At 39.6% G+C, this 23,527-nt stretch overlaps 1 protein-coding gene across 1 annotated transcript; it reads right to left on the bottom strand.

The window, feature by feature from the left end:
- Positions 1 to 536: 536 nt before the first annotated feature.
- Positions 537 to 22,928, bottom strand: LOC140953095 (uncharacterized). Its single transcript, XM_073402593.1, has 16 exons — positions 22,757 to 22,928; positions 21,572 to 21,684; positions 21,208 to 21,314; positions 16,489 to 16,587; positions 15,107 to 15,205; positions 13,998 to 14,056; positions 13,198 to 13,265; positions 11,949 to 12,246; positions 10,473 to 10,747; positions 8,950 to 9,142; positions 8,500 to 8,597; positions 5,981 to 7,099; positions 4,935 to 5,191; positions 4,000 to 4,146; positions 2,255 to 3,403; positions 537 to 1,288 (listed from the first exon to the last, which is right to left on the bottom strand). Exons 1-16 carry the CDS (start codon positions 22,824 to 22,826, stop codon positions 1,120 to 1,122), a joined length of 4,320 nt encoding a protein of 1,439 aa, XP_073258694.1. The 5' UTR covers positions 22,827 to 22,928; the 3' UTR covers positions 537 to 1,119.
- Between the last annotated feature and the right edge of the window lie 599 nt (positions 22,929 to 23,527).

Raw genomic sequence — 23,527 nt, 5'->3', positions numbered from 1 at the left:
ATTAAGCCTGCAAAATAGTTATTCTTTGAACCACTGTAACTTGAACACGTTTTGATCAAAGATAGCCTGTGAACTATCGAAGGCTAATTAAAAAAACCGAATCGAACAGATCTTTTGTGCGGGCATTCGTTTGTTTGCAACGCGCTTTTCAAAATCCATCAATTTTAGTCTTTGAAACACTCCGAGGAGCTGAGACGGACTCAATTCGTTTTTGGCTTGTAGCAGAGCTAAGAATAAGAATTTGAAAACAAAAATAGCGATTTTAGTATATACCTACTAAAGCCTCTTCACCGACAAAAAATAAAGGGAAAGTATTTTTTGTCGCGAAATCGAGTGGACCGCTTTTAGAGAGACCGCCTCTTAACCCCTTTCGAAAAAAACCAGCATGGCCGCTAGCCCAAATCGAAATTTTCATTAATGGTCTTAGTGGTCTTTTCTTTTTTCTTTTGTTCTAAAACATCCCCAAAGATCATTTCTTGGTCAAATTAGACACTAAACAAACATTTCAGGGAAAATTTTAATTTTGACCCAGAAACTAGGATTTAAAAACGGTTGAACCGATTACACGTGCAGCCTGTTCACAGACCCTCTATGGTCTCTTTACACTGAAAAATAAGAAAAAACGTCTGTGGACGGGCTAGAAAGGGCTGAACACGAGAAACAGTAAACAACAGTAACAGAAAAAATGAGATTTAAACAAGACATTATTCCAACTCTACTCTTATTAACTTTATTTTCCATTTTAATCTACAAGTCTGTTTTTTCTTTTCTCTTTCTTTCACTACAAATGGTCTTTTTTTACTTGAACTGGCCTGCAAAACTATTTTCCCACGAAGTTGCTGAAGTACAAACTCATTTGAAACCAGTATATGAGACCACCTGTACTTGATTTCGTTGCGGGTTAGTAGTGTTAGTGGACGTCTTTGCCGTGGTTGTAGCCCACCGATATCGCCCGTTTTAATTTTGACGGCGATCCCTACGTTCGAATCTCTTGTACGAGGGCAGAATCCGACGGAACACGTTGGACTGGACTCTAAATTAGAATCTCTCGCCTGGACTTGACGCTTAAGCTGCCACGAAACAGTCAGAACTTGACTCTAACAGGCGTAAAGACCAGACTTATCCCCAAGGTCTGGTCACAGCAAAGGTAACAAGAGCCAAGAAAATAAGAAAAAGAGAAAGAGCCAATGATTTCTCACGAGGTTCACCCTGATATGCCTCAGTTAGTGGCAAGAACAGTTCTTCTTTGCACACATCTCTGTAACAAATGCCAGTCTGATCCACCGACCTGTCGTGGGGTCAACAAAGTAGTGTTAGTATTAGTATACTGTCAGTAGAGACTGTCTTAGGAAGTTATGTTGGATTTGCAGTGACGAAAGTCTGATACTCAAAATTTCATTTGGTGGCAAAAAACGTTTTGAGAATTTGGCTACGTTGCGTAGGTGTTGAGCAAAGTATTATCACAATACTTTGCTTAACACCTAAGAAACGCGACTAAAGTTGTCACTTTACTTGATAAGATCAGATGGGCTTCTAAGAAGATGAATTTGCCACCGTTAAGTTATTTGAGAGCTAAAGTTTCGAATGCTATAAACCCTTTTCGTCCGAGCGAATCCCCAGTGAAAGACGCTACATCAGAATGAAGCAAATTGACCAGGTGAAAATGATGCTTCGCTTTGACAAATGGGTGGTAGTCTTGGGTTTTAAATTCCTTTACTTTGAACAATTTACCTCATCGTCCCAGCTGATGACGTTCCATGCAACCGTTTTTGTCTCATCACGCAACGCTCCTGCTCCTCCTGGGGAGGAGCGTTGCGTGATGGGACAAAAACGGTTGCGTGGTAGACTACAACCAACGTAGCACTTGACCCGTCATCTGATACCCCGTTCGCCGTTCAAGTGAAACAAAATCCCCTTATTACGGACTTACGGACACAGTCTAGTCTTGAAAGGACATTTACTCTCGTTATAACGGGCAATGAGGGGCATTTAGACAGCAGTAGGTTTTTTCTTCAGTTTTATCATCGTACTATTACACGCACGCGGGCGGTCCCGAGGGTGTCCACAGGAAGTTGATTGAATATAAGAGGACCCCTGTCGACTTGTTGCGCATAAGAACCGCTCAACAGGCGCCGAATAGGGTTATTGCAGACACACACAGAACCAAAGGAACGTTGACGGGGACTCAATCCATGAAAAATGGAACAGAAACACGGAACATGACTGTCGTTTCAACGCATGCGCATAGACTGACCTTTTAACTCTCTGTGGTTTGACGGCGGGCACTTTAATGAAAACAACGGAGCTTGTCACCATAAAGTACTGGAAGTGAGGCGGGTAGTTCCTAGTGTTCTCCGTACCACTTGCGGGAGGACTGACGGATGAACTTACAGTGAGATGGCTAGATAATGAAGACGCCGTTGGTGACAGGAGAGATGAGTGAGCGGCGGTAGGGCTCGATCCAGAACTCACTTTCATGTTTGTTGCGTTATCATTGGATGATGTAGCTGGCAGGAGGGAAGGGGGTACAAAGTTAGGGTTGATGTCTGTGATGTTTGTTGCGCCACTGTTTGATGAAGATGCTGGTAAGAGGGATGGAGGTAAGAAGTTGGGGTTAATGTCTGTGATGTTTGTTGCGCCACTGGTTGACGAAGATGCTGGTAAGAGGGATGGAGGTACGAAGTTGGGGTTAATGTCTGTGATGTTTGTTGCGCCACTGGTTGACGAAGATGCTGGTAAGAGGGATGGAGGTACGAAGTTGGGGTTAATGTCTGTGATGTTTGTTGCGCCACTGGTTGACGAAGATGCTGGTAAGAGGGATGGAGGTACGAAGTTAGGGTTAATGTCTGTGATGTTTGTTGCGCCACTGGTTGATGAAGATGCTGGTAAGAGGGATGAAGGTACGAAGTTAGGGTTGATCTCTGTGATGTTTGTTGAGCCACTGGTTGATGAAGATGCTGGTAAGAGGGATGGAGGTACGAAGTTGGGGTTAATGTCTGTGATGTTTGTTGCGCCACTGGTTGACGAAGATGCTGGTAAGAGGGATGGAGGTACGAAGTTAGGGTTAATGTCTGTGATGTTTGTTGCGCCACTGGTTGATGAAGATGCTGGTAAGAGGGATGAAGGTACGAAGTTAGGGTTGATCTCTGTGATGTTTGTTGAGCCACTGGTTGATGAAGATGCTGATAAGAGGGATGGATGTACCAAGTTAGAGTTAAGTACTGAACTCAAAGCCAGAGGTGACATAGTTGCTTGTGACGTGTCAAGGACGGTGGATGAAGCTGCGGTTGCTGGAGTAGCTGAGGGACTGGGTACCAACTGAATTAAGTTTGTATCAGTATCACTGGGGGCTGAACAACTTACACCACTGACACACTTGAACTGCCACGTGCTAAACTGGAATCTAACAAGAAAAAATTAGGTGCAATAAGTGAAAGTAAGACGACAACGCGGGAAATTTAGCTGCCGATGAACATGCTCGACTGAGACAAAATATCAAAAGTATTTTCGAAAGTTCACGTCATTTGCACACTTCGCTGTTAAATTATAAATATAATCCGAGAAATGCAAATGAGCGAGTGCGGCGTGTCAATTACAAACCACTTCACGCAAATTTGTGGAACTAAAAGAGACTGCATGGTTCGGGATAAAAGTACTATTCCTACATTACAGTTTCGTTTAGCTACGAGCAACCTCTGTTTTTCGGAAACAATTCAGTGAGATCGAAAGGTAACGCGGGATGTGTACAAAAAAGTAACTCAGTTGAAAATTCTTTCCATCGAAGAGGAGCGATGGCGAGGCATCTCGAAGAGCTCTTGTGATCGCTTGAAAGGAATAGAAATCTCGAGTTCGCCTTTGAACTGTCAAGAAGAATGACACTACGCGTGGTGTGTTGAAAGGTGAAATACGTGTCTTCGTAAGAGAATTTCTTTATTTTCCCTTCTCTTTGTTAGTATTACAGACACTAAACGGGCGACGTATAATCACACTTATTCTTACTTGATTCTCGTTCCCACTATTTCCAACTGAGGTACGCCGCCGTATTTTCCAGCATCCGTCACCAGCATCTCAATTATTACTCCGCTAGGAATGCCGGGACAAGTTCCCTCTTCCGAGGAGGATTCGGAATTATTGCTTATTGGCTCTCTAAATAAAACAAAGCAAAACAAAACAAAATAAAAAGATTTCAATAAGTTTCATCATTATTTATAAACGTATCAAACCGCATTAACAAAATTTCCTTCAATAAAAGAGCCTTAATTGTAGTTTTACCAATTCAAGTCCAGTGAACTACATTTAAAAGCTTTCGGAAACTGACTTCAACAATACAGCATTTCGACAATACTGTTTGGCGCTTAGTTGCCTCACAGAGAATTTGCTTAGGACACAATCACAAAATGAAACAAAACTTGGCTCAAAGATACTTTCTGAAGCGCAAAATAAATTTGTGTAGATTCTCTGGAGTAACGACTGGACGACGGGGACATAATTTTGACTTCTTTTCAGCAAGTTTAGACAATTCGCCATTTCCGGGCTCCAAAAACTCTCACTTTCAAAAAGAGGCTAAGTGCAAAATCTATCTTGAGAAAATGAGTTCATTTCCATATCAACAGCTTCGCACTTAGTCTCGCCTTGAAACAGAGGCTTGGGGCAACTCGGAAATGGTCTGTTAACCCTTTAAGCCCCAATATCCACATACAAATTCTCCAAACTGATCTCAATACTTTTCCATAAAAAAATGTGTTGAGAGAATTTCATAAATGATCAAAGCATTCTCTCTTTGGTGATCATTTTAATGATTCTCATAACTGTATCTCTTGACAATGTGTGGATATTGTTAGGAGAAAATTGATGTTGGTCACTATCGAGACTTAAAGGGTTAACTGCGGTTGGTTCAAAGACTTAAAAAAGTTACGGATTCTTAAATACCTTACCTTATTACTGGCAGCCAATCAGCGAGGACGCTAAGGTTTGCATTACCACTGCGACCAACATGTGTGGCTTGGATCAGGCGATTCTGGTTAATTCGAACCATTTCTCTTAAATAGGAGCAGTTGCGCATGTCCTCAAACGATAGCCGCAATAGACAGCCAGAAAGCGCATCTTCGCCATAGAGGATAGGGGTAAGCTTGGATCCCGCGCATAGACCATCATGGCCTGGGGACCAAACTTGGAGTTTGCCAGCGATAACCTAGAAAGGCGAACAAAACGTTAGGGTGCTGCAACAAGTTAAACAAGACAAAAACAATTCATCAGTATCAGTAACTGATTATTTGATATGCAACATTGATCTTAGCCTGAGAAAGAACCCGATATTTCGCGACGCCACCACTGGTTTCCAAGACGTCAAAGAAACGACCGAAAAAATTCCATATTGATGACGCCTCACTATCCAGATCCCGGTAGTTCTTCTGATTGGATGAAGCAAATTTTCAACCAATCAGAAACATTACCTACATCTGGGTAGTGACGCGTCATCAGTATGTAATTTCTGAAGACTTTTCCAGACGTTTGGAAAACCAGTGGTGGCGTCGCGAAATGTCGGCTGTTTTTCAGGCTACATGGAGCTCTGATTTTACTTTTTTCGTTCCTATCCAATCAGAGGAGGGCCATTCTGTCCAACCGTTGTGACATTAACCTAGCAAAGTAGTTTTGCCCTATTCTTCCAAGAAACTCTCTCAAAAATGAGCAACAAAATTCAATTCTTTCATCCCAAAAGTTGAAAAAAAAGTCCAAATTCGAGGGAAAATAAAACAGACAGGGTATCGTGCTCAGTAAAGTACGGCAGAGGAAGCTTTATTTCAATGGTCAAACAAAATTAAAGGGTAGAACTATATTCCATCCTCCTCTTTTATTACTTATATGATCATTACTATCAGTGATTTCCATCATCATCATCACCATCTTCGACAGCAATATTGTCTTTATTATTCCTTGAACGTATAACACAGCGATAGCAACAAAACGTTCTACAACTCACTTGTCCCGAACTGTTTTCCAGGCGACTCAACACCGGTCGACCGAGCAGGTAGCCTGGATTCCCTGACCGCTGAAAAGGAGCCTCGCGGAAGTTGGAAGAATTAAGTAGCGGTGAATGGGTGAAATTTACAGAAAAGCTCTGGCTTAGGGTGTTGATAGCATCGGTAGAAGTGACAAGACCGGTATTTGTTTTAACTGCAGGAATTTGAACGTTTCCAAGCGTGACTCTTGCTTTCACCGCGTCAATCCTCCTGTCACGCCATTCAAACTCGTATTCAACTTTGACCACTACGTTTGTGCATAACCTCGTTGTTTTGTTAAAGACCGGTGCTGGTGGTAGAGTTTCTCCATCATCAAACGCACACCTCGTGGGATCTGCTCTTTCCTGCGCGCTGCTCTCAAATAACGACGAAGAATTATTAGTAAGCGAGTTTTCCGATTCCTTAGCTGCCGCGGAAACAAAAGCCGCGATATCCGTACAATAATATCGTACGTCTGTTGTGGCAAGCTCAGGAGGCCCTCCTGTTTCGTTGAGCCGTCCTTGTGCCAGAACAGAGGGTGGTTGTACGCACGTGGGGCGATTGAGTTGAATGGGCATCAAATAATTCAAAGCACTCCACGGCGACTGCGAGTTACAAAGAGACTCTTCCAACTCAAGAACACAGCGAGAGGAAACTTGTTCCAGAAATCTAACGGGTACGTCCTGGGAGCACAAACCATTGAATACAGTCTGCGGTAGACTCAACACGCCCACTGTGGCTCTAACATAGTTTACATCTTCAGCGTTAGCAGCTGTTTTCACACTTGTTCCCACTGTGTACAACCCACTCGAGATTGTGGTTCGGCGTTCTTCGCTCTCCACAAACGTAAAACTTTCCCTTTTCTTATTCCTCGCAAGCGAGTTAAACGATGCCGAGTCCTGAGCAAGAGAAGGACTGGTGAGATTGTAAAAATAGCCAGTAAATGGACTGTTGTTAATGGCAACACAGAGGAATGGTTGCCAGTCCCTTGCGTCAGGCCAGGAGGCTTGGCAACTAAATTCGAAAGGTCTCTCTGAAGTAGCACCACCAAAGAATCCTGGGATGCAATTGGCGTTCTCGTTTTCAAAGTCACTACAATCCTTAAGAGAGAATACACATTCAAGCAATCACTTAAATAACTAGCAAATGCTATTTGAAGTTATATATACAAAGCCTTTTGGCCATGATGTAAAAAGCAATAAATATGGAACATTTCGAAATAATAAACAATTACTTAATTGGACAATGGTCAGATACGGTGCCATAGCAACCAATAAAAGGACAGGTGAAATGAAGAAAGTACGGTGGCAGGTTTTTGCAGCACAAAATTGTCAGTTATTGATCGTGCAACCGTTTTTTTGGCCTGAGATCACAGTCTCAGGCAAATTAAGTAAGAAAATCGATTTTTTGTCTGCTAATTATCACATTCATGGACCTGCATCCTACAAGAAGTGTCCTAGGACACTTTCCACAGGACTTATACACATAACTGGCTCGGTTACCCCAGATAGCGTTCGCGCGCTGGTTTTATAGTTGTCAGACAATGAATTATGCATTCTTAAAGTTTCTAGATGTAAACAGGGTAAATGTGTTTGTCATTTCCTTGTTTGTAAAATGGTTATTAAGGTGCTTTAACCAAATTTAAAGTAAAAAGTAGAAGGATAATTTCTGCATTTTTAGCAAAAATGAGCAAAATTCGCAAAAACTAGCACAATACCTGCCTTAATTTCAAAAATATACGAGCACTGCTAGTGGCATATTATGTTACGTTTGCGAGTAGAATCTATCAAAGCCTAGCCAACAGCCCATTTTATAGAAACAGGTGGAAACGAGGCTGAAGTTGACGTTGTTTTGGTACAGCCTGTCCTGCTTTAATATGTATATCATGTTGTTTTTAGACTAACTCCCTTAGAAAAAGAAAGGGGGTTTGTATTAAAACAAGCTCAACCTCAGCCTCGCGTTCACTCAAAGGCTAGAACGCTAACCCCACAACTGTAAAATGGCCTATTACGGCTTTGTATTCAATGGGTAATTTTTCTCGTCCCGATTTTCCGTCCACACACACACTGAATCTTTAACAATTATTCATCGAGCCCGAATGGGCTCTGAATCAATAGCCCATGAGGCCGATGGGCTATTGACTCAGAGGCCATCAGGGCGAGAGGAATAATTGTTTTAGTAAAATCCAACTAGTTGGTCAAAAATATTGAGAGAAAACAACTTTAGCTAGCACAACACAATTCAGCCGCCACTGTTTTGGTTTTAAAAGCTGGCGCTTTTTACTACTAGTGGGCTATAACATATAGCCTAATAGTAGCCCAACCAATCAGAATGCAACATTGATAATAGACCACCAGTTGGATTTTACTAAACGGTATTAGAACTGCCACCTCCATTAAGCGGCCGCGGTCACCCTTTAGCAGTAGTCCTGTTTGTCTTTCCCTGTTATTTCTTAATGTAGGTATTTGTTATTCTAGAGGACAGTGTGAAGCACTTATACCTGATCACAACAACAGCCTGTATCACAGGAGTTCTCCTTTAAGTCGCAGGGACACGACAAATCTATATCAGACACAAGTGTAGCCTTCCTTTGACCACCTAGGCACAAAAACACGATTATTTTCAAAATTATTCAGAGTACACCAAGGCAATAATGAGTTTACTCTGGTGCTTATTCTAAATTATTGTTCTGTCTAAATGATGTAATGTTTCCTTTTATGCTACGTTTGGCTATTTAGTTCTCTTTCTCCGTTTAGAGAATTAACAAAAAATAATGCACAACGCACTTTAGGGAAAACATTTTCAGATGTAAGCTGTCTAAAACACAAAACTGCAAACCGTCTGTTCATCTATTAACAAGTTCCAGATTCACGTTAAAATAGTTGAGCCGAGTTTGCCAATAAAGCTAAAAACAGTTTTCTTTCTTTGTTCGCGACGCTCCTATTCTTACTTGTGATACTGTTCCAGTCCACTGGTTGTAACTTTCGAACTTCAACCCAGATGAAAGCTACCGCTGTCTCGTTGACGTACCGAAGACTCAAACTTGTATCCCGACCACAACAAGTGACTCGCACCACGTCCTCTGTGCGCCAAGCAGGGCTTCCACTCAACGTCAGATTTATGTTCTTAAACAACTCATTAGTCTAAAGGAAGTTCGTCACGATAAGCATAAGTTAGAAAACAACAATTGCAACATCCTAAATTTATCACGAGAGAGATTCTCCAAGCCACAGTTGCTAACAAAAATGGTTATACAGTAGAATCCCGGTAACTCCAACTCTGAAGGGCAACGAAAAGCAGTTCGAGTTAGCGGGGTAAATTTCAGTGAAATTTTGATCAAGGGAAAGGAAATTTAGTTCGAGTTAGCGGGGAATTCGAGTTATCCGAGTACGAGTTATCGAGGTTCTACTGTAAATGAATAAAACCACAGGCATCCTAAGCTCGCATTACGAGGGTGGAGTGAAATTTCTGTTGACGCGAGCGTGTTGGTTTCGCGTTACAAGCGATCGTTGAGACATTGTATGAGAACAAGAGCCATAATGGCTCTTGATGAGAAATAAAATACTGAGGTCTGCGAACAATAAATATCGTTGTATTTTACCTTTTAATCAATAAACTACACAATGTGTCAACGATCGCTTGCGACGCGAAACCAGTTCGCTCGCGTCAACAGAAATTACATTCCACCCTCGTAACGTGAGCTTGGGATGCCTGTGATAAAACACCATCCACGTGGCAAGGTCAAAGTGTTATCCAGTGGATTTGAAATATATTCATTCACTGTATAACACTCTCTACTCGGAACCACTGGGTCCTGTTATTGTTTTGGAAGATCTTTAAACTACAGATATTTACTAGCGTTCTCTTCCGTTGATTAGAAAAAAAATTTGGCCAATTTTTTTTCTAGGCGGTGAGCAGGGTGCTGAAGGAAATATCACCCATACTGTAGTCATTAAAAGTGGCGATGCCCACGTGTTCTGTCACTTCTACGAAATAAAGCCTACAAGTAACCGCACTCAGCCTCCGTGCCCCCTCCCCTCCCGCTAAGGTGCATCCGAATAAGCAAAACGACAATGGGAAACTCTCACCATTTTTCTTTTTTCAGGGGGAGGGTGGAGCTGCATGTAGGCTATGCTGACAGGTCCACCACCACCTTACAAAATTAGTTGGTTCTAGCAAACACGAGCAAAGCCGCAATACCGTAAATGTAATGGACAAATAACAATTTGGCTCATGCATCACATAATTTTGCTCACTGCACAACGAAGACGTAAAAATACCGCCTTATGAGATGTCTTGTGGAGGACGTATGTAAACACACAAAAAAGAATTTTCTTTCTCTTTCGTAACTACTTTGTTAGTATAGTTTAAAAGACGAAAACTAATTGCGCTTCGTCCTGTTAAAATTCGAAGTTAACAAAGTATAATAGTAAACAAAGATTTAATTTTTCAAATCTCTACAGTAAATCTGACCTGGAACTCAGTTGTAACAGGGTCGAGTTTTATCTCCACAGTGCTGTTTGCAAATGTCAATTTATCTGTTGGCGTATTGGAACACAGCCCTGAAGTATTGCTTAAGTCGGCCCCAGGCGACACCTTGTCTAGAGAACACGTGATGTCCACGGTGTTGTCAGCTGGTTGGTCTAGTGCCAGGACTGCGCTGAAACTGCCGTTAGGTGCCCGGATAAAGCCAGCTCGTGGCATAATCCGTAGAGGAGACACGTCCAGAGCGAACGTTACAGGAGGCCCTGTGGCAAAAAAGAAAAAATACATCTTTGACTAAGGCTGGCGTCGCACATTTTGAAAACAAAGCTGAGATAAACAATCTGTAAAAATCTGACTTAGATGTGGTCTACAATTTTATTGGCTGCAACTTCGTTCCCAGGGTTCTCTCCTTGTCTTCCTCTCTCTCGCTCCAAGGGGTCCGTGGGACCAGGGGAACGAGGTAGTAAAGGCTATAACCTGCGAGCAAACTCTCCACTGACTATAATGGAGTTGGAACATTATAAGGCCACAAAGTAGTAGCATTACCCAGCAAAAGTTGCCTTAAGTACCCTTCTGGGTGTCACCTCGGTGACTAATGATATGATTTACGGTCATCTCGCCCCCATCTCGCCACCGACGAAATCGCCACAAGAAGTGGACTCGCTTTCAACCAACTCGCCACCACGACTAATACCCCTATAACTGACCCACTTACCCAGGACTTAAGCTGCTATAACGGGAAATCCATATAATCGGTTTCCATTTAATATTTTTATATCTCCGTTAAGCACATCCGCCCCGATGTTTTATACTTTCACGTCATATCTTAACCGTTGAATCTACCATGTCAGTATTAAATTATGTCAGTAAGAACATGGGAAGTTCGGCGCATGTTTCAATTAGGACCAACTTAACTTAAGAAAGAACTAAACATGTTATTAAATGGAAACCGGTCCGTACTGTCTTACAGTAAATCCTCTATTAAGCCCCCCCTCCCCCCCCCCCAATTTATTCTTCACTAATAATTGATAGCCTGTATTAATCAACCACGACTATAAAACTTCGTGCGGACTGATCCAGGATGGTTTATTCACCAACTGGAAGATCGCATTTGATTCTGATCCTCGGCTGTATGACCTAAAACTTCTTGTACTTGAGCTTTTCCACTTCGTATTCTAGTTCTTTATGGAGAACTGATACCATAATTGTCATTTCTAAACTAAAAAAGCCCCCCCTCTCAAAAAGGCCCCCGTCTCTATTAAGCCCCCCCTCAAATGGGCTTGAAATAAATAAGCTCCCCGGGGGGCTTAATAGAGGATTTACGGTATAATCCTGGGTATTTAGAGTTATTAGTCTTGGTGGCAAGTTGGTTGGCAGCGAATCGACCTCTTGCTAGCGACTTGGTTGGTGGCGAGATGGTCTGGTGGCAACGTGACAGGATTCAGTTTGAGTTACTTGCATTACCTGCTGAAGTGCTAAACTGATACTGATGTACTGTCCTGTTACTAGAAAGGATGCTTCTTCTCCGCCTCCTCTTCGAACTACCTCCAATAACTGATGCAGATGCATTTACACTTGAGACAGGCAAACTGGCTGATACAGATGTCTGATTCACACTGCTTAATAGTACTGTCTGATTCACACTGCTTGATAGCTGATGAGTTGAGGGTGTTGGATCTGGAGGCTTCTGAGTAAGGTTAGTCGACTGTGCGCTACAGACCACTTGCACAGGAGCACCAAGTGCAACAATCTCATACGAAACCTACAACAGTTGAAGGAAAAAGCCAGTTGTTTGGTTACTTGAATCAGACAGGAAAGAAAGGAAAATTTAATTTTTGAGATACAAAACCAAAGATCTTATTTCCTCAAGTATTAACATCTCCCTTTTGAGCATCTTTTAGTGCTCTCACTTTCATGGTAAATTAATGATATGTTTCAAAATTACACCGTTAAGGTAGAACCTTGATAAAATGAAACCCTAGAAAATAAAACGAATTCCCGGTACACAATGATTTTCTTTGCTCCAGCTACGGTAAAATGTAAGGAAGAGCACCTTGAAATAACATACCAAGGAACACATTTCCCCGGTCTCCAGGTGCCTCATTGCATCAGGATTCCATGCCTTTATTAGTAAACAAATATCATGTAAAATTTGTTAACATTTTTTAGGTTGCCAGAACAGGAACAGTCTGTCATAGACATCCTTAGCAAACCCATTTTCGATTTTGAGTTAGCAGCATTTTTAAGTTTACCACTGCCATGGGAATTTTGTGCACCAAGAATGTGACGGTGTCATGTCTACTAGTGACTGGGCATTTGTTTGATGCAGTTGTTGTCACGTCATTTGGAAAAAAAGATGCACCTTCATAATTGAGTGTCAATGTATTCAGCACAAAAGTACTAATTGGGCGCACTATTTTTTTTGTCTCCTTCCGGAGACAGGACCACCATTTTACGTGGCTATCAGAGCCAAACGAAGGTCTAGCCATTTGCTGCACAAAAGCAGCAACATAATGTCTCAATTATTTTAAGACCCTGGGTAGTGGTGCAGCCCTGGGAATCGAACCCATGACCTCCTGCTTTGCAGTCCAGCACTTTACCGACTGAGCACTGAATCCTGCTGCGGTTAAAAGAGGGGAAGTATTTATCCACATATCAGGGAATTGCTACAAAATGCAGCAATCATTGCGAGCCACCATAAAACATGTGGTACCTGGGCTCTAATGACGTCAGGATTCACAATAGTTTCTGTAAATCTTAACTGCAACACTGCTGGACCACCTAGATATACAGAATCATAAAAAAAGTATCAAAATCACATGTGTACAAGATAACTTTTTTAAGTGTGACATTAAGTCTTAGTGAGTAAAGCAAAACAGAAACTGTACCTTTTTCTTTAAGAGAGAAGCTTAGGTCTGTGAAGTCGATCTGCCCTATTAATATTGGTGTACTAGGACTATGACTACTGGTAGTTATAAAATGTTAATTTGGCTAGTTCTCCTCTTTGTTCGTTTTTTTTTCTGACATTCAGCACTCAACTGGGAATGTGGGAAACTAAGAACGATCCATCTTAGGCCAAGCATGTGAATTACACAGTAACCTAGTGTTTACAAAGGACTGAGAGACAAGTAATGGCAGAGTCACAGCTTAAATGGCCCAATCAGGAGCCCATGGGTTACTGTACAAAAGCATACAGTATTGGACTGACGATGATCTATTCCCTTGAGTGAGACATTGACCTTCTTTCCTTGCTTAAAATCTGTCCAGATACATGTATCATCCAGGGTGTTAGCCCAGTATCTGTCAGTTATTGGTCAATGGTCTGCAGCAACCACAACTCCATGACCATCAACATATCAGATAACATGCTGCATATATTATACACACCATCCTGAACTAAATGAGAACTAATCTGCAATTATGATACTTTTACATTGTTCACATAATTATGCAGAGGGTCTAAGTAAAGATTTTGTCATTATAAAATTTTATTAAATGATACGATGGACTAACCAGGCTCTGGTTCAACTACAGAACATTTCACTTTGACCACAAACTGTTGTATCATTTCACTGTGCAACAAATAAAAATAATTTAAGTTAATGTTAATTGAATGACACATGTGGCAGGTAAATTCCAATAGAAGATTATAGCGGAATTTCCCTTGCCTTCACCATATAATTAGGGCTAGAAAACACAACAAAGAAAATATCGGAACAAACTAGGTTGAGTACTGGTTTACAGTACAGTCAAGCCAGGTCATGCAATTCCCCCCCCCCCCCCCCTTCCTCAATATTCCATTAATGAATTATTTGAAAAATGAATCCATTAGTTGTTGTCGAAACCAGTTTCAAATTCAAATTTGCACTTCTGCATGCATTATGAGCAGTGAATGTTTTTACCATAACTTCTCTGTGGTCAGTGAGATTGAATAGTCTTTGAATGGACAAAATTACTTTGAAGACATTTACATCAATTAGTCATGAAAACTGAGTTGGTAGAAATTTCATGACTACCTCGCATGTGAATTCATGACTTATTATGCATGTAGGAATGCAGAGATGAATCTAAGATCTTCAACTACCAATGGATTCAACTTTTGAATAATAAATTCATTCATGGAATCTTGGGGGTACACTGTATACTAATGACCTGGCTTGACTAAAACCTGAGAAGTTATTTTCCTTAAATCAAAATATTATTAAACATTTCTTTAGAAAAGAAAATAATAACAAATTGTGATAAACCTTCATAAAATACCATGTTAAGTTTTTGGTTTAAAATGGAGCCTGTGTGGCTGAGTGATCAGCAAAGCGGACTCGCAATCCAGTGGTCCCAGATTCGAGTCCAACTCTGGTCACTTGTGGGGTTTGTTCTCTGCCGTCTTGAGTTCAAATCCTCAGCCATGCTTGTATATAGCAAACTGGTTTCCTCCTGCCAGTTGGGGTTTTTAATCCTGTTGTGTTTATATATTTGAATTACTTGTTTCTAAGTATTTGAGTGGAGCGCCTGTAAGCTATAGCTTGATATTAAAGCTAAGTGCCATTTCACAATAAGAAAACCTTTAACCTTAACTTTTATCAAAAATAAATCAAGTAGCTTATATTTATAAACAACAGTACCTGAACTGCACTTCAACAGTTGACTTGAGTAAATACTTGTGAACTAAGATGACATCAGGACAAATGTGAACTGTTGGTGCTTTAATGACACGCAAGGACCTGAGAAAGAATTAGTACTAAACACTTAGAGAAAAGTCATACTTTAAAAATAATAAACATTGTAAGCAGAGTTCATAAACCTATAAAAGCTCATCATGTACAGATAGTAAAAGTAATTTAAATGTCATAAAAGCCCTCTTAAAAGTACATGTACTTCACATCTTGAGATACATGTACATATAACAGGGTGAAGTGAGCTGCTAAATAAAATGCATTATTACCAATAATCAAATCCATTGATAGCAAATAAGTAAGATGCAACAGAAATGAGAGGTGGATAGTCAAGTCTTGACTCTAACATGTACTTCCACTTAAAATAATCCTGACTGACATTGCAGGATAAGGTTACTGCGTAAGACAGGCATTTATTTTGGGGGAACTCATGGACTGCTAAAAAACACGTGTAATTTCACCTGTCATTAAGACTGTGAACTTTAATGCTTTAAAGTAAAACAGTCTTAGTGTATCCATGAGCAAAAGTTATTACGGTTCTTGACACGACCACTCTTCAAATATCATGTTACAGTGAACATGCTAAGTGTGTTTCAAAAATTCCATTTTACCTCATGATTTTGTCTCCAGTCACAACAAAAAAACGTGATGAAAAGTTTTGATGAGCATTATTTTGATCGATCTACTACAGAGTTTTATAACCAGACCCTCTCCCTTGCGGCTGATTAATCATGACTAACTACAGTGTATAGGTCTATGTTGTGAGTGAGTGACACAATTGCATATCGAAGTGCTTATGTTACACATCAAATTTGATTTCAGGTTATATCTTGATTTTAACCTAGTTTGATTCTCAAGTTTCATTTTCTTCTAGCCAGAGTGAACAAAGGAAATTGAGAGTCAAAAAAATTTTGACCTGAAATCAAATTTGACCTGTAACACCTACAAAAATTCAACTAATGCAGCCATGGTGAGGCTCATTACATCATGTACATGAATATCAAAGTCACATCATAATTACGCTCTCTGATAGATTTTAACATGGCTGCAGGTAAAGGTGATCTCAACCCTGCATGTATTAACCCTTCAAGCTCTAAGAGTGATCAGCATCAAATTTCTCTGTTGTAAAATCAACCCTTTTTAAATGGAATGGTGAAAGGAGTTAAGGACATGATCACAACAAACATAATGAGTTAATACTTCAACAACTTCTCTCCACTTCTTCAGTAGAAACATACAGGGGCACCAAATGAGAATTCTGACTTTGATATTGACAGGGGTTAAAGGGTTAAGGACATATTTTAGGAAACTATATTTAGTGAGTTAATCACCCATTGTTTCCTTTAGATCCTGGTAATGTAAACTGGGGATTGCTTCCTTCACTCTGGGCTGAACACTGGATTGTAACAGGTCTACCTGGGGATATGATCCTGTATGTATAAAAAGTACAAAATAAATTATGTCAAGTTACTTTTTCAAAAAAGCAAAGAGCATCCCAGGGAAGGAAGTCACTTTAGCCATGAAGCTAAAGTCGCGCTAGAATCCAAACTCAATCTTCGTTTCAAGGTGGAAATCGAGCGAGCTCATCGTACTGGTAAAGTTAATCGGCGCTCTGACGACAACGCTTCATCTACGCGTCCTCGTACAGTTATTTGTCGCCTGGTAAGCTGGAAGCAAAAGGATCCAATATTAAAGGCCGCGAGGATTGTAAGGCCAGACGGAATGTTTGTTAATGAAGATCTTGCGGCTGAAACTCTTCAAAGGCGTAAAGATCAACTGCCGAAACTAAAACAAGCAAAGCAAGCCGGAAAAATTGCCTACTTTGTGTTGGATAAATTGATAATCAAAGACAGACCCTCGATCTAGTTTAACTCAGATAAGTTGACTCCTTATTTAATTCTTTGCTAATATGAGCGAATTTCCTTTTAATGATCTCGACGATGTGTCTTTTAATCTTGCCCTTTATGAGTTAGCTCACGGCCCAGTGCGTTTTAATAATGATCGATTAGAATGCCTATACTTTAACCCGATAAGTAATTGCAATACTGTAATATCCAGTGACATTGATCCAGATAGTAATTTTCTGAATCTTACCTCTAAATGTAGTTACTATAACGAACAAGAACTAAATGACCTAATTGGTAATAAGAAGGATGCTATCAACTTTTCGCTTTTGCATTTAAACGCTCGTAGCTTACTTAAAAATTTTGACAAATTTACCCAACTCTTAGATTCTTCGCAACATGAGTTTTCAGCTATAGGTATCTCAGAAACTTGGCTAAATGATATTAACGAAGATTATGTAAACATTACTGGCTATTGTTTCATCTCATCGAATAGAGTGGGCAGGATTGGTGGAGGCGCAGGCATTTATTTACGCGACACTTTCAACTTTAACATTATGTCTGATTTGTGCTCGTCAAACTCCGCCTTATTTGACTCTGTTTTTGTTGAAATTGAAAATCCGCATGGAAAAAACTTTATTATCGGTACAGTTTATCGTCCTCCTTCTGCTAATTTGCATGAATTCCTGGAATCTTTTCACCAATTGCTTCATCGGGTAACCAGGGACAATAAAATGTGTTACGTAATGGGTGATTTCAATTTAGACCTTCTTAACACTGATTTGCATTCAGCTACGAATGAGTTTGTTAATGCGTTATTTTCTCATTTTCTTTACCTGCTAATTTCGAGACCAACTCGACTTACTTCGTACAGCGCCACCCTGATTGATAATATTTTTACTAACAATATTTCTGCCTTGTGTGACAATGGACTCATTATTAATGATCTGTCCGACCATTTACCAATCTTCACACTCTGTTACACTGATGCTCATTCTTCAACAATTAAGCCTAAGGAAAGTGTTGCCATTCGCAACTTCTCTAGTCAGAATATTAATGCATTTAACAACCTTTTGTGTGAATTCGATTGGAATTCTCTAATTAATGCTGATGCTAACGCCGCTTACAATGGGTTCCTACAAAAATATACTGAATTTTATAACAAGAGTTTTCCGATAAAGTTTTGTCAAGGGAAAAACCTAAAAACTCTGCATAATCCGTGGCTTACAACTGGAATCTTGAAATCAATTAAAACAAAGTCTAGGCTGTATAAATTGTTGTTAAGGAAACCAAGTCATGAGCGTGAATCCAGCTATAAGTCATTTAGAAATAAGCTAACTTGTCTTGTTCGTATCGCCAGGAAAAATTATTATGACAACAAATTGGATAAGGCTAGATCAAACTTAAAGCAAACATGGAAAATTCTTAATGAAGTGATCAACAGGCGTGTCGCTAAATCGCTGTATCCTGCAAGCTTCACCAAAAATGAAATGGAAATTAGCAATCCTACTGACATTGCCAATGAATTCTGTGATTACTTCACCAATATAGGGCCAAATTTGGCGAGCAAAATTCCTTCCACAAATTCGTCACCCAAGAATTTCTTAAGCAGCGCTCTTTCCGAATCCATTTCATTGCAACCACTAACAGTCGGTGAATTAAACAATATTGTTAAATCGTTCAACGCCAACAAAGCTCCTGGACATGATAATATATCCATGAAGATAGTTCATCAGTCTTTCCAAAATATTGCGCAGCCTCTTGTAACCATTATAAACACTTTGTTGTCTACTGGTGTGTTTCCTGAATCTCTCAAAATAGCCAAAGTGATTCCAGTTTTTAAGGCAGATGACCCAACACTTTTTAGTAATTACAGGCCAATATCAATTCTTCCAACCTTTTCTAAACTCTTTGAAAAAGTCATGTACAACCGACTGATTAATTTCTTAAATTTGCATAATATTTTATACTCGAAACAATTTGGATTCCGTAATAATCATTCGACTGCATTAGCGTTAATTGACTTGATCAACAACATATCTTCAGCTATCGACAGAAATGAAACAACTTTAGGCATCTTCTTAGATCTTTCTAAGGCGTTTGATACAATTAATCATGAAATATTGTGTCATAAACTGCAACACTATGGTATTCGGGATACTGCTTTGGCGTGGATCAAAAGCTATCTTGACTATCGGACTCAATTTGTCCAGTTTGGGTCCCATCGATCTTCTCCGCGGAAAATTTTATGTGGCGTCCCGCAGGGCTCAATTCTTGGACCTCTTTTGTTTATTATTTACATTAATGATCTTCCTAATGTCTCTAGTCTCACTCAATCTTTACTGTTTGCTGATGACACAAGTATCTTTTGTTCCCATAAAGATGCCAATCACCTCGTTTCTATTGTTAACAATGAACTTGCAAAAATAATTATTTGGCTTAAAGTGAATAAGTTATCCCTAAATCTGACTAAAACAAATTTTATGATTTTTCATTCAAGGCAAAAGAAAGTCAATGTTAATGTCCCTCTTACTCTGGAAAATACCGTGATCAAGCAAATCACGGAGACAAAATTTTTAGGTGTTCTCATTGACCAGCATCTCTCTTGGAAACCACATATTGATTTTGTCTCAAAAAAAATTTCGAAAAGTGTGGGAATTATTGCGAAAGCCCGCTTTTACCTATCATCCCAAACTTTGATGACCTTGTATTACTCCCTTGTATATCCTTTCTTAATATACTGTAATGTCGCCTGGTCCTCCACCTACTGTTCCAACCTAAACTGTATTTACCTTTTGCAAAAGCGTCTAGTGCGACTCATAACAAAAGCTCACTCTCTAGCAAATACCGCCCCTTTATTTAGCCAGCTTAAAGTCCTTGACATATTTAGTATTAATTCATTTTCTGTCGCTACCTTTATGTATTCTTATCACCATAATCTTTTGCCTAATAGCTTTCATGACTTGTTCTTAAGTAGTAATCAAGTCCATCAATACGAAACTCGACTAGCCTCTCAATATAGACCTCATTTTTGTAGAACAAATATAAAGCAATTCAGTATCCTTTACCGAGGACCTAAAATCTGGAATTCGTTGCCTGTTTCACTAATTAGCTCTCCTTCTATATCTGTTTTTAAAAGAAATTTAAAGAATTATCTCACTGATAGCCGATCTGTCGTTTAATTTTCTGATCTTGCTCACTCTGCACTCAGCCATGAACTTAGTTCACTAGGTAGTTGAAGGAAACCTATTAATATAAGCTTCAAGCTTCGTTAGGCTTCCTTGTCACATTAGTTTTATAATTTAATTAACACCTTTTGTTCATGTTGTGTAAGGTTTTGTGAGTGACTATAAATAAATAAATAAAATAAAAAAATAAAGAAGAGGAGGATGAAGGGGGTTAATTAATGCAAAGCAGCCTGTACATACAGTAATGTACCAAGCAATAAGTGAGCTACCATCTTAACTTTAGAAATTTGTCCTGAACATGATTAGTAGCTATTACAGCCAACTCTTTCTAAAGGCACACCTCTGTAAGATGGACAAATTGCTTAACCAAACACCTAGAGTGGGTCCCTACCTCTTTTTACTCCTTTTCGTTGATACTTTTTAAATACACCCCTTCCTAAAACAGACACCTGGAGATGGTCCCAGCCTAAATCTTTACTTTGTTTAGACCTTTTAGTTGAATCTTTATAAGGTAGACACCTTGCTAAAATGGACATCTAGAGTTGGTCCATGTCTTTCTATACTCTTTTTATTGACAATTTGTGAGAAGGACATCTCGCTCAGATGGACACAAATTGCCAGTTTCATAGGTGTCTGTCTTAGATAGTGTGCGGTATTTTTAAATCAGTTTTTTGACATTGGAAGATAAATGGTACAATCCTGAATTACATTTTATTTCAAACAAAATTATTTATGGCCAACTGTCAACCAAAGCTTGGCAAGTAAGACTAATGAACTTACAAATTACACAGGGAAAACTACTTTTTTATATCAATATTACCACATCATGGTGGCAAGAACCAAACTTTTAAAAAACAGCTCGTACATGTAAGAGCATCTGTCTCATACAAGGTATGAGTGTATGTGTCCATGTCACTGTATTTAGCACAAACTTCCCAATATACCAGTATTGTTGAAATAAAATCATATATGTATATGGTTTTCTGTCCACATTAAGGAGTGGACAAAAATTTCATACCTAAATGAAACATCCACTTGTGTTGTACCAACTGGAGCTGAGACATTCGTAAACTCTACAGCTGTTATGCCAGGACCTGTTTCCAAAGAGCTGCAAACAACTGTGGCCTGGTTGTTAAGTAGGAAATACATGGGGCAATGAATTAACCTTGTTTACACTTGATAAATTTTTATCACTACATAGGCAAAGTCCTGGAGGGTGCTATCTGCCTTTGGCCTAGGCGGATAACACTCTCCTCAATCTACTAAATTCTTGGTTTCATACTCAGCCTCATCCAATAATAACATTGTTAAGTATCCAGGCAAAAAGGTACCTTCCTCTTCCCCAACGAGTGAAAGAATTTTACTCAACATTATAAGCTAACCTGTACTGATGTCACTGCCTCTGTTAAGTCTACTTGTATTTCTCCAAACTCATTGTTTTGGGGCACATTAAGTACACCATCCTGGAATCCAGCTAAGTTGATATTCACCACCGCTGAATTAAAACAAAATTTTATCAAGAATCAAGGTAGTCACGTCAGGACTATTATTAACAGAGATACCAACCTGTGGAGATCTAAAATCTGTAGACTCTTTATTTTGCACTAACACCCCCCTCCCCTCTCCCACCCAAATGTCAACAGCTTCACCACCCCCCACCACACAACCTGCCCACAAATTGACCCAGCCACCATGGCTTAGGACATTATAATATGAAGTCTTACATGAAGTAGGTGCTCTCAAAATTTGCTTTCATAATTATAATGATGAAATAATCTTTGTCAGTGTCTTAATATGTGCAAATGTCCCAGAAACCGTACAAAGAATTAAAAAAAATTGGAATTTTGAGAAAAAAATAGGCTAAATTTCAAATTAAAGCACAGAAAAGCTCGAAAGACCATTTTATGCAGGAGATTTGGGGACCCATATGGGAGAGCAGGAGATCAGTGCTGTATCCGGGAGACTCCAGGATAACCTGGGAGAGTTGGCGTATATGCATTAAGAGGTGGGGGCAGAGGATTTCCACTGGCTACTATGCTCCTTGGCTACTTTCATCGGAAAATAGAAGAAAAATAGAACCAAAAGAAATCCCTAGCTGTTTTATCCCCTGCCTATTTGTTGTAGTTACCTAGCAACTTGAAATCTTAGTAACATCCCTGGTCAGTATAATCAATTAAAAAATAGGTAGAAACAGCTACAATAAAAACATCATTTCAAAGTTACAGTCAAGTTGCACTAATTTATGTAATTTTCTCGCGATAATGTTTTTCCATCGTCGCAAGACAAGTTAAAGTGTACAAGATAACCAAGTTGTCGGCTTAGCTTTCAGCTACATTGTAGACCGCCCTTGACAACAACATCTCACAAGGTCCTACGTACAATGTACCTTTAGTAAAGCTTCACTCCAGTGGTATCAAGCAAAGAGAGGAAGTGAAAAAAAAGTAGCCAGTACACGTTTATCGTTTTCTTACTACTATTGTAATTGATCATAGGGATGAAGAATGAAAAACTACGTGAAATAAACTTTAGTGTAAAAAGCTACAAGTAGTACCATTAGCTACTCTTACCTCCATTGGTTCTGCAAACCAAATACCTCCACATCAAAACAAATGCAAGTATAAACCCACTTTTTTTCATTGTTATCACTATTAAAGAAAGAACCTTTCTTTTCACAAGGCAAAACAAATAAAACTCTTTAAACTTTTTTTCCGTTTCACTCCTAAAACCGCCATCTTGAAAACTCCTGGTATGTCTCCATACATGAAGTACCTACCAAACTCCTATAGTTAACCGCTGACTGCTGACTGCTTGGTGTGCTCCGCCCTGGTGTGCTGGTCAACAACACGCGCGGGACGCGTGTCGTCGCGTGAGCGAGTGTAACGGAATCTTAACGATTTTTTATAGCAAAATGGTAAAGGAGTAATTTCTGCTCACATCCATGGCTTCCCCAGAGGAAAGAGCCCCTCGATTCCCTGATAATAATTCGACGGAAACAGGTATCAATAATTTAACTTACTGTATTAACACAAACCGCACCTTCTTTCAGTCAAAACATACAAGTACTCGATATATTTAAAAGATCAAGAAGTGAATATACAGTAAACTAACAAAGTAACAACAACAATACGCTTTGAAAGTGCAGCCTTAGAAAAGCAAACAAGCCTGTAAATCCAAAAATAAACCACTGGAATATCAAAAATGTTAAGAAAAAATCAGCGGTCCTGAAAAGGAACGCGACTAAAGCTTCTAATGATTGGTATCCTCTCTTTATAATTAGGTGTCCCCAGTTAGGTATGGATTTCCGTACGCTAGATCTTTGGACACATGAATAAAGTTTT

Source organism: Porites lutea, chromosome 11 (assembly GCF_958299795.1).
Source record: "Porites lutea chromosome 11, jaPorLute2.1, whole genome shotgun sequence".
NCBI classification, from domain to species: Eukaryota; Metazoa; Cnidaria; class Anthozoa; order Scleractinia; family Poritidae; genus Porites; species Porites lutea.
The sequence above is the reverse complement of the archived record's forward strand: the minus strand, read 5'-3'. Positions and strand labels throughout refer to the sequence as shown.

Coding starts and splice junctions, on each gene's coding strand:
- LOC140953095 (XM_073402593.1), bottom strand. CDS start 22,826: ATGAAAAAAAGTGGGTTTATACTTGCATTTGTTTTGATGTGGAGGTAT. Junction 9,143..10,472: donor CTGTTACAACTGAGTTCCAG/GTCAGATTTACT, acceptor AACTTCCTTTAG/ACTAATGAGTTGTTTAAGAA. Junction 1,289..2,254: donor AAACCACAGAGAGTTAAAAG/GTCAGTCTATGC, acceptor ACCCCACGACAG/GTCGGTGGATCAGACTGGCA.